Source organism: Clarias gariepinus, chromosome 4 (assembly GCF_024256425.1).
Source record: "Clarias gariepinus isolate MV-2021 ecotype Netherlands chromosome 4, CGAR_prim_01v2, whole genome shotgun sequence".
Lineage (NCBI taxonomy): Eukaryota > Metazoa > Chordata > Actinopteri > Siluriformes > Clariidae > Clarias > Clarias gariepinus.
In genome coordinates this window covers 21,633,150-21,644,356 of record NC_071103.1, presented here as the reverse complement: position 1 = coordinate 21,644,356, position 11,207 = coordinate 21,633,150, and the positions used below count along the sequence as shown (strand labels likewise).

The window sequence follows — 11,207 nt, the reverse complement described above, 5'->3', positions numbered from 1 at the left end:
ATCTTTAGATCTCAATCAAAATAGGTATCTGTATATATATTCCAAGATTTAAGTCAAATGTATTAACCATGTGTGAACCAAAGACTAGATACAATACCTGGATATATTGACCCTGTGGTCCTTTGTCAATAAAAACTCTGCTCCAAATATGTGACACTGGCTTTTCTCTCGCTAACTCTACAGTGTGATTAACTACATTCTACATCTCAAGAGTGTATATGACTGTATTTTTCAGTCCAAAAGCATGTTCATTGTTTGGATTAGTATTTTCTTGGCTTTATTATTAGATAGCATTAATATTTGGCTTAGAAACTAAAACAAAATAAATTTTGAACAGTTAAAACATAAACGAAAAATGTGTCCAGACGATGTCAATGTAAGCTAATATCTGATAAAAATACACCATATCAATTAAAAAAGCAATTTCCATGACATTCGTATGGACATATATTTGTCTCACAACACCACTTCCACAAAAGAGAAGCAATAACCTATTTAGTTCTTCTTGTGTATACACTAAAGTGTCTTTTCACTGAAGATGATAAATTGATTGTGGCATTCTTGGATAGAGTGCAATTCATTTAATTAGTCCAAGATGCACTGGAGAAAGTAACACTGCCCTGCATGGTCCAGCAAAATCAGGCGGCCTGTTAGGATAGTGCTTTGTGCAGTTATGTTGGTGTACTGACTTTTGATATTGGCAACTTGAACTATTTTTGTTTTCATCCAGCAGACCAATGCTAATTTTGCTGCTGTCTGTTAGAGCTACTGGATCACCTAAGGCTCCTCCATATATTTGTGGGTTGTCAACCCTGACAATGGTGCTGTGATAATATGACACATATCTTAATATAATCAATCAGTCATCATCACCATTCAGCAACACTCACAGACAGATCTCAGCCTGGGCTTTAACTTTTTTTTTTTGGACAGGATAAAATGTCTACGGAAGATGATACGGATGAGCAAGAAGAGCAATATTTGTCAAAGCAGCTTGATCATTACATAGTCCTATAAGACTCTGAATAGAGGACTGTATTGACTTGCTCACTCCCTAGAGTCCTGTTGCCCTTCTCCTCTCTGTTCTGCTGGTCATTTGTGGTGTGCAACTGTGGTAGAATGAGATAATTGGAGGTCTGGAGTTTCCTTAAAAGAAGAATGTATTGATTGTAAACCTATTTGTACTGGTATTTGAACGGTAAAATGTTTTATATTTAAAGAGTAATCTCAATACCTTGGTTATAGCAGTGTTTGGGAACCATCAGTCATCTGTCTAGCCAATGTTTCTGCCATAATTTGCACGAACATGGCCAATGTGATAAGTTTTAATTAAATCAAGGTATAATCATAAGTAACAGGCAGATATTTGTTAAACAGCATTTGTCTTCCCTCAAGCGACTCACATTGCACAATCTGGTTCTGGATACAAGAGAATAAAAAAGACGCCTGCATACCTAGAGGACCAGCTGAAGTGTCACTCATTCAGAGCACATTTATATAAGATATTATTCATTTGTCCATGCCTGTGAAAGGTAAGTATCATGCCCTGGTAAATGAAAGCATGACCACTATCCGCTCAAGCACACATTAGCATGAACCCTGTCATGTCTCTAACTCCGTCCTTGTCTCCCAGTCTGCCTCCTTCTCCTGGGTCCCAGCGGAGAGGACCAGAGCAGGGAAATCGATCGCTCCACAGCCAATTTGTTAGCTGTGCATGCCTGACTGAACCGCTCCGTGCTAATACATCACAGACATTTACAGCAGGACGAAGCAGAACACACACACACACACACACACACACACACACGAACACGAACACACACACACAAACACACACAAACACACACACACACGAACACACACACACACACACACACACACACACACACACACGAACACACACACACACACACACCCCTGAATGGTGCTCACACCTACAGATCAGACTCACACACACACACACACATAATCACCGGATGTGGAATCAAAGCACATTTTGCTCAGTTAACCTGAATATAGTGACTAACTATCCAGAAAAGGTGAATGTTTTTGTAAATGAGAAAAAAGAACATAAAAAAATCTCCTTTTTCATATCATCAGGACCAATAAGGAAAACTAATTATAACAATCCAAGCAACTCACATATTTGTATGTGCATATTATGCTCTCCTTTTCGAAATTGTTTTAAAAATTAAAAAATATACTTAGAAATTCTCTTCATTCATTCATTCATTCATTCACCAAAGCATCATTCATTTAATTATCATTAGTAAATGGTTTATCCTGGTCAAGGACATGGTGGGTCTAGAGTCTACCATAAATGTGAGATGAGAGTACACACTGTATGGTAGGACAAAAAATATACACAAACACACACTGTACATCACATAGTCAGTGCATCATCACTGTTAAAGTGCACTGTGTTTCAGGACTGTATTTTTTATTTCCACTCATGCAGTTATTTTTTCATACCTGCCATGCAATTTTTGAAAAATAAATTTAGTTAGGTTCATTTCCCAAAATATAACAAAATCTCATGATGGTCTGAATGCATCTTTCTTCATCTCACTTGTGCCTGCATGAAAGAAAGAAAGAAAAAAAAACCTCTCATTTTTGTAATATTTGTTGTTGTTGTGTCCCACAGGTTACCAGTCCAGATGTGCAACTTTAGCCTCAACCATATGCTGTGTGATGATTTGTAACAATCATTCTATAAAACCTGTATCTGAAACTATTGTATCTGTATAGCTGCACATTATCTGTTCAGTTAGATATATATATAGTTGTATTAGATTGTTGCAGAGTATGTAATATAAAAAATAAAAGTATGTAATGTGCTGGTTACTGACACTATATCTTTAGAAACATTTGGGAAGTTATCCAGTATTAATGGTCACAGAAAAACCACTTTAAAGACTCAAAAGATCAGAGAATGAAATGAAAGATGAGATCACATGATATTAATCTCCCATTGATTTTCTCCTAGTGAAACCGCACGAGACTTCCTCTTTTCTCCCTAGTTTTAGGATGCATGCAGATGGGGAGGACTGATCCAATTCTATGGTACAGCCTGGGGAGATGTACTAATTAGTTAGACTAAAAAATGTGCTATTTTACCTCCATTTAAGTCTATTAGCTCTCATATGGAGAAATGCTTTTCCGAAACTTTAACCTTACTGGCGTGGCTATTAAATAACAGTAGCCTGAAAAGAAAAGGTACGTTCTTGTGTATTCAAGTCAAAACAAAGCATCAGTATCAAGAAGCCTCCACGTTTCTGCTATTTGGTGCGGGGTCACATGTGCTCACATTTGTGAGTGTGTTATGTTTGAGCGTTGTGTCTGAGCAGCTTTCACACAAGCACCCTCTAATAACAAAGTGTAGACAGCTTGCAGCATTGTGTCAGTAACTGTGGCCCCTGCAGTGACCTGTGCACCGCTCGCGTTCTCACCCTGCTGCCGAGGAGAGGAAGTTAACGAGTGTCAGCCAACAGGAGTGACGGACCTAAAGACGAGTCCACGTCAGAACGAATTGTCGCTCCTGCGGCACTGTTTTGGTGGCTATTAATAGAGCACCACAATGGTTTGGAGAAGATCCGCACGCAGAGATTATGGCTTGCCAGTCTGAGTGCCACTGGGTATAGCTGGACTGTGAAATCGGGAGCCTGATAAAGAGATAGAAAGCGAGGGGGAGGACTGATTAAACGCACACTTCTGGAGGTTAATTGTTTGTTTGTGTGAACGGTTTGCTCTGCTGGGTGCTTTGTACATCACAGTGGTTGCTCACAGCTGTGAGAGGTGGAATAATGATCAGACAGGGAGAGGAATTAAGAATCTTTGTACAGGCACATTACCAGATTTAGTCACAGTCTTTCTCCCTCTCTCTCTCTCTCTCTCTCTCTCATCTGATAGTCTGATTGACAAAACTGGAGTAAAACATGGACTCAGAAAGAGTGTTATCTGGGTGATTGAAATGAAATGGATCACTTCCTATTATGGGTGTCATGTAGGAATACATAAGGATGTAGCTGTTATTGTGCACACATTGGTGTGTGTGCCTGGGGGAGGGGGGTTGGGGGGTGCATTTGGCTGGTTGAGACACAGCAAGAAAAAAATGCTGTTTTTTTTTTTTTTCCAAAAAATAAAAACAACATAACCTAAATAGCCTGAAGGTCTTTTCTTTCAGTTACCAAGGTTAAGGTTCAGTGTGGTAGGTCCTCACAGGTTTGTGTGTGTGCGTGTGTGTGTGTACATATCACTAATCTAAGACTCTGTGAGAACAGTGAAGTTATCCTTGAGATTATCTTATAAAATGCTGTATCCCACTACTGAACTCTAATCCCAGAATCCTGTCATTCTTCCTTACCTCTGCCTTACCTCTGCCTTACCTCTGCCTTACCTCTGTTCTACACTGCCTCACTCCACCTCTTGTCTCTTCTTTATTAACAGCCTCTTGTGTTGTTGATCTCATTTGTCAGTGTTGCCACTGTTTCCTCAAACCCCACTCTCCCTTTAATGAATAAAGATGGCTCCCATAAGTTTCAGTCACCATGGAAATGCCGTGCTCGCAAGGATTTAAGAGGAAGAGGCTGTTGCCAAAATCAGCAAGGAATGTTCCGGCACGCTCCAGAGCAGCGATCGTTCTGTTTCGTTGCCGAACACAGCTGTGCTAAGCCTCCCTGCTGCCTGACAGACATCCGCTAACAGCTTCTGTGCTGCTTAGAAATACAGTGCCGCCCTCAGGGAGCATGAGATTCCAGTTAAATTGCTCTTTATGAATTGCTCACCTGGCATGCTTTATTAATAGTGTAGCCGAGGCTGGCCGATTGTTCTATTCAACTAGTCTCTTTACATGCACAAGTAGGTTATTGTCATGAAAGAAGTCATACAAAGACATATAGTACACACTCACACACACACACATACACATTCACACAAGCATTCATACCCACAGGCATGTGAATATGGTATATGATTGTCAAAAATAATGGGCAGACAGTGATAATCCTCAAGGTTAATTAAAACTTTGAGGCAGAAAGAGTGGAGGTAAAACAGGATATTCTAGCTCTATCATGGAAAGAGAACTCATTTAATAAATAAATCAAATATATCTGCACCAGATTAATCGCTTACAGACTTATGCCACAGACCGTAATTATATTATACAAAATCTTGTAAAAAGAGTTTTTTAGGTTTCTTTTTGGTTTGTACCCTTTTCAATACAGAAACACTATGTTGCAGGGATCTACAGAGAGATTCTAGCTTTACTCACTGTCAGCGGTTCCAAAACAATTGAGAAATGACTTTCAACTGTTCTTTAATGCATATCAGCCAATCACTTGGCAGTAACTCAGTGCATTTAAGCATGTAGACTTGGTGAAGCCAATCTGCTGAAGTACAAACCAAGCAACAGAATGGGGAAGAAAGGTGATTCAAGTGACTTTGAATGTGGCATAAGTGTTGGTGCCAGACTGGCTGGTCTGAAACTGTTATTTCTGAAACTGCTGATCTCCTGGGATTTTCACACAAAACAGCGAATGGTGAGGAAAAGAGAAAATATACAGTGAGTAGCAAAAATGCCTTGTTGATGTCAGAGGTCAGAGGGGAATGGACACGTGGATAGCAAGGCAACAGTAACTCAAATCACATCTCGTTACAACAGAGGTATGCTGAAGAGCATCTCTAAATGCACAACATGTCACGCCTAGAAGCAGATGGGCTCCAGCAGCAGCAGACAAAACTGGGTGCCACTCATGTCAATTAAGAATGGGAAACTGAGGCTACGATTCCCATGGGTCCACCATAGTAGACAATAGAATATTGGAAAATTATTGCCTCGTCTGATGAGACTTATTTTCTGCTGCAACATTCTGATAGTATAATTAGAATTTGACATAAACAATATGAAACCATGGATCCTCCCTTGTATCAACGGTTCAGGCTGTAGTGGTGCTGTAATGTGTGATGGAGATTTGCTTTAGGCCCCTTCATACCAATTGAGCATTATTTAAATGTCACAGCCTATCAGCCTATTCACAAAGCTCAATCTGGTTTCTTAAACATGACAATAAGTTCACAATGAGTTCACTGTATTTAAAGGACCTCCACAGTCACCAGATCTCAATCCAGTATATCCACATCTTTGGAATGTGGTGGAACAGAAGATTCACATCATGGATGTGCAGCTGACAAATCTGCAGCAAACAGCGTGATGTTCTCATGTCAATATGGACCAAAATCTTTAAGGAATGTTTTCAGCACCTTGTTGAATCTATGCCATAATGTTCCTGGTCACTTTTGATTGTGATCCCTTTGCTCCATAATAAATCCAGAGTACTACATATATTATTACCTAATGGTGTATCAGATCTTTTTATCAACTTCAGCTCTTGTGATCATTAAGTTTGGACTTGTATTTGCTGTATGTCCTGCAGGCCTCATTTACCTCAGCTCATAATAGGCTTTTTTAGGAAGGGATAACATTACATACTGTAGATATTATTTTGACTATAGCAAATACTAAAATAATGCCTATTGTACTATTTATCACAGAATACTTCACTGACATGTTTACCAAAGTCACTTTTATGAACCCAGTTAATTAAAAAAAAATGTGGGACAAAACAACAACTTTTATACCGGTCAAAACTGACCGGTATTATGACATATTATTATTACATGTGATATTATTATTAATAAAACTGGCTTATTTCCTTCTGATCACTGTCGTTGTCAAATATAATTTCAGAGCTTCACATGCAGTATATCTCTTGGCCATTGTGCTGCCAATGACTGACTTGTGAGTAAGTCCTTAAAAAACGCTTTATATACCAGAGCTGTGAGAAAGTTGAATGATTGAAACAATGTTGCAGTTTTGTTTTTGAACAGGTTTAGTTCCCTTGGGGGGTAAAAATTATATTGTCGACAGGTTCCCATGCAGGTTGCCATGGTAGGCAAAAAGGGGGCATAACATGTGTGTGTGTGTGTGCATGTGTCACCTGCATGTTAAGGTGTGGGAAAGGAGTGTAGAAATGTGCTTAAACTCTGTTTTGTACACGTATTTTAGTCTTAACCAATTATTTATTTTAACTGGAAACACCATGGATGGATACAAGCTCCATAAAATGCACAAACGTTTGTAAAAGTCTTTTTAATTTATTTTATGTGTTCAAATGCCATGTGTGAATTTCCTACACCTTTTAGAGAGAAAACTTATAAATTGGTCAGATTTGACCAGAAAACAATAGAAGGGTTAAGGCACTCAATTACTGAATAAGTGTGGAAAGGCATGGAGCCATTCAGCCTATGACACTGCCCAGTTCTTACTAGAGTCCAGGTTATTTTGATAGTTGCCTTCAGCTGGTCTGTATTGATTGGTCAGGTGTTTCTTATCTTCATGTTGACACCCCATAGAAAATCAGGTCAGGCCAGTTGCCTGCCCAATCAAGCACAGTAATCTTGTGGTCAGCAATTAGTGGTAACTTTGGCACTATGGGAAGGTACTAAGTATATATGACACTCAAAACTCATGTACCAGAAGAGTATGTGATAAAAGAAAAACACAAACTTTGAACACCTGACAGAGTACTACATTTAATCTATTATTAAGAACTATAAAGAATATGCTATAACCACAAATCTGTGTGGAACCAGTCATCCACCAATAGTGAGTACCTAATTGAGGACAGGACGCAGGGATGCCACTAGAGATTCTTGGCACAATAAAGGCCTAATGTTTGTCACCCAACCGTGACTCTGCCAAAAGTTTTTAACGGTCAATTTAGGGCCCCTAAAGGGTCACTTTTGCAAGCTATATAGCCACTCTTATCCCTATTCCTAAATATCATGATTTGGTATATATATATGTTATACTGTACAGCTTAATTTCAGTTTTACTGTATGTGGTAACTATAAAATGTAGATAATTTCAGTTATGCAAGCTTGCATACTTAAACAAGTCACTCTACATTCCTTCCTTCCCACATGCTGCTTTACTACTTTCTACAGCCTGCTTTTATTATTCCTTTACTATTGGTTTCACTAAAGTTTATAAACATTTCTAAATAATATCATTTACAAGGAGTTACAGCATTAACTTACAACTCTATAGAGGTCATCATTTTATGAAATATTTATGGAAGACATTTTTGATGTAGCATATCACCAAGTTTATTCTGTCATCTTTCACCTACAAAGCTTACTAGAATAAGAAAGCAGTTCACACCCATGTCTTGTCACATTTCCAGATCTCTGGGTTGAGCCATCAGCAGACTTAACTAAAACAGGATCAACTACAATCAGTTTGCATTCACACTCTATGGTCTTTCTATTCTAGTGCACAAGGAACAGAGGAGGGATTTTTAGACATTGGTTAGCTAGCTTAACAGCAGTATGGTGAGTGCTCTACTGCTGTGCTAGCTTTAAATGAAATCCATTTTTTAACTCAATTAAGTTTAGCTGTATGTAATTAGCACATACTGTATATATACTAAAACTAACTTTTACTGGATACACCACATCATGGGTTCTAAGCAAAGCAAAGATAAAATGTATTGCAACAGGTATTTAAATGGGAATGGACCCCCTTCATTGGAAGACCAAGGTATGTTATTATATTCTGTTTCTATACTACCCTAATATCTTTCTATGGTACTCTTTGGTGCAAGGTGTAAACAGTAAACTTTTTAAACAGTTGCAGAATCTACCAATAGACCTAGTAAAAAAATAAACTCTAAAATAGTAAATGGAAACCAGCCAGATGATGGACGGATGTCAATAACGAGGCTGAGGAGGAATGTGGAAGGATATCCAGACTGTGATGCCATACAGATGAACTTTGAATTTGACGATGGAATACAGGCGGTTAGCTTATAATGCTTTTTTTTTTTGTAATTCTACATAAAACACTTCCCAAAGCACTGTGTGTGCATGACAACAGTTTCATTTAATTCAGCTGAAATGTAAGTAGTCTCAAACATTCCTCCTTCACGTTGCTCTGCTCTGTGAAATTTGGCTCAACCTGTTTCACTGCCTAAGGCTACAGTAACATTTACACATTCATTACAAGCAATTGCTTACAGTATAATAAAAATCACACCACAAGCAATCAGAGCAAATGGCTCTCTGTATTTAATAGTGTGTTTAAACTTTGACAGTATGACTATCATTCTTGTGATAGTATTTCCTTCATTCGTCTAAAGGAAAATCATCCTAATCCCGGGCAGAAGTACTATGGTCTTAAAACCGAGGCCTTTGTGCCTCACAACCATAAGGGAATAAAGGTGTACCGGCTGCTTGATAAAGCATTCCGGCACAAGCTGCTGTTTAAAGTGGCAACCACTAGTTCCGGAGAAGAAAGAGTTACCTTTACTGACATTCCATTAAAAACCAAGGTGGAAGGAGGACATGACAGGTGAGACCAGTGTGATGTCATGCGGTAATACAGTTGGTAGCAAAATTACCTGGATGTTCTGTTTGAATTGTTTAAATTGTTTCTTACATCACATTTTCTTTGCCAGCTTCAGCTATCCAGACCCAAAATATCTGCCAAAGGTGACAAAGATCCTGATCTCTAAAGGGCTCAAATAAGAAGGAAAGTTGGACAATGAACAATATTCAAGCCCAAAATATGAACTATGGAGTGTGGGTAGGATTTAGTAACATGATGTCCAAGACTGCTAATGTTAAGGTAAAAAAAAAATAGGCTTATACTGTATGTGGTGTAAAACAAATGCCTAGTTAGAGTTATAAAGATTTTGGAATTTCCAATTAGATAACATCTGGATTGTTCCAATATAATAAATTAATTTCTTATTTAACTAAAGTCTGGGTAAAATTTTGAGGTATTACTGTAAAAGATCATGTACTGTAGAACTAAGAAAAATATAGAGCGTTATTTTTTAACCCTCTATACAGTGTTTACAGAGAACTCTGTCATATCTGATATAGATGGTATTTTCTTTAACACGTTTTGTTAAGTAGTATAGAATGTTGTTGATCAATTGACTATTTGACTGAATGTGATAAGAAAACACATAGTTTATACTGTACAATGCAGGTTATTTAGTCTCCATTGATACTTGTTCGAATCCCTCTTCCTCTCTTCAATATTTCTAGTAGTTTATTTTTCTAGCACAGTTTGTATAACCTTGCAAAATTCTCCATTTGTAATATTTATAGTGTAAATAAACATGTTTCACCAAACCAAGGATTCATATAATACAATATCCTTTACCCATTTACCTTAAAATTTGAGTGGATAGGTGTTAATTACAAACTAAGGTGACACTCACACCTCAGACTCATGGGACATGCCATTTGATTCATCAGGCAAGATGGAAGATTGAGAGTGTAAATTAAAACTCCTAATTATAAGAAAAGTGTCAGCATTAAACGTTCTATGTCTTTTGATTTTAGTTTGTCAGTAGAGATTGACCACAAATCTATTCTTCTTAAAGCCAGAGGGTAGACTACAGGTAGGCTATATATATATATATATATATATATTTTTTTTTTTTCTGTTTGTCTGCTATCCGTCCGGCAGATTGCAGAGTCTGAACTTTTTCAGGATGATGGAGGCCCTTTTGTTCTCTTCAAACTGAATTATGGGCTGGGCTTCACACAGACAATAAAGTCTAATCAGATTGGCGGGACCCATTAAAGAGGCCTCTGTCATCTCCACAGGCGTTCTTAAACCACTTTCTCCTGCATGCTCCACCAGGAGTCATCTGTCCCAACTGTCAGACGCTACCGCTGCTGTGACAGCTATCAAATCTGGCCAGGCTACATCACCTCATCTTCGTCATCCTCCACCACCATACACTCCTCAGTCCTGCCATCACCCCTGCTACTGAATAGTAACAATAGCCAGCCTGCATTTATCACCACAGCCCACATATGAAGTAAATAGCACTTTATGTACCCATAGTATCCATACATTACCTTTTAATTCATACTACTGAGCTTGAGCTTACTGTGCCTGACACTGGCTTCTCTAACATCTAATAACTGCGTTGGGGAAAAAAAAAAAAATCAGACACACATACACTTTTTTTTTTTTTAAGTCAGTATCCTATGAGCTGAAATCATCACCTACTACATCTCCTTTATGGAAACAAGTAAAACTTAGATTTCCAACAGAAATTATTTTAATGCCTCTTTGTCATACAGTTCCAGTAGGAAGGCATAGCGGTTTTCGGCTTCCTACTTAG

The 11,207-nt window shown here is 38.2% G+C and overlaps 1 protein-coding gene across 1 annotated transcript; it reads left to right on the top strand.

The window, feature by feature from the left end:
• Positions 1 to 8,292: 8,292 nt before the first annotated feature.
• dtx3la (deltex E3 ubiquitin ligase 3L a) lies at positions 8,293 to 10,166 on the top strand. The gene is made up of 4 exons (XM_053495313.1): positions 8,293 to 8,599; positions 8,690 to 8,859; positions 9,198 to 9,409; positions 9,516 to 10,166. The coding sequence occupies exons 1-4, from the start codon at positions 8,518 to 8,520 to the stop codon at positions 9,583 to 9,585; spliced, it is 534 nt and encodes a 177-aa protein (XP_053351288.1). The 5' UTR covers positions 8,293 to 8,517; the 3' UTR covers positions 9,586 to 10,166.
• Positions 10,167 to 11,207: the final 1,041 nt, after the last annotated feature.

What these genes read in the sequence shown, in the direction of transcription:
- dtx3la (XM_053495313.1), top strand. Translation starts at nt 8,518, where the DNA reads ATGGGTTCTAAGCAAAGCAAAGATAAAATGTATTGCAACAGGTATTTA. An exon ending in CCCTTCATTGGAAGACCAAG is followed by an intron (nt 8,600 to 8,689) that starts GTATGTTATTAT and finishes CTTTTTAAACAG; the next exon opens with TTGCAGAATCTACCAATAGA. An exon ending in TTGACGATGGAATACAGGCG is followed by an intron (nt 8,860 to 9,197) that starts GTTAGCTTATAA and finishes ATTCGTCTAAAG; the next exon opens with GAAAATCATCCTAATCCCGG.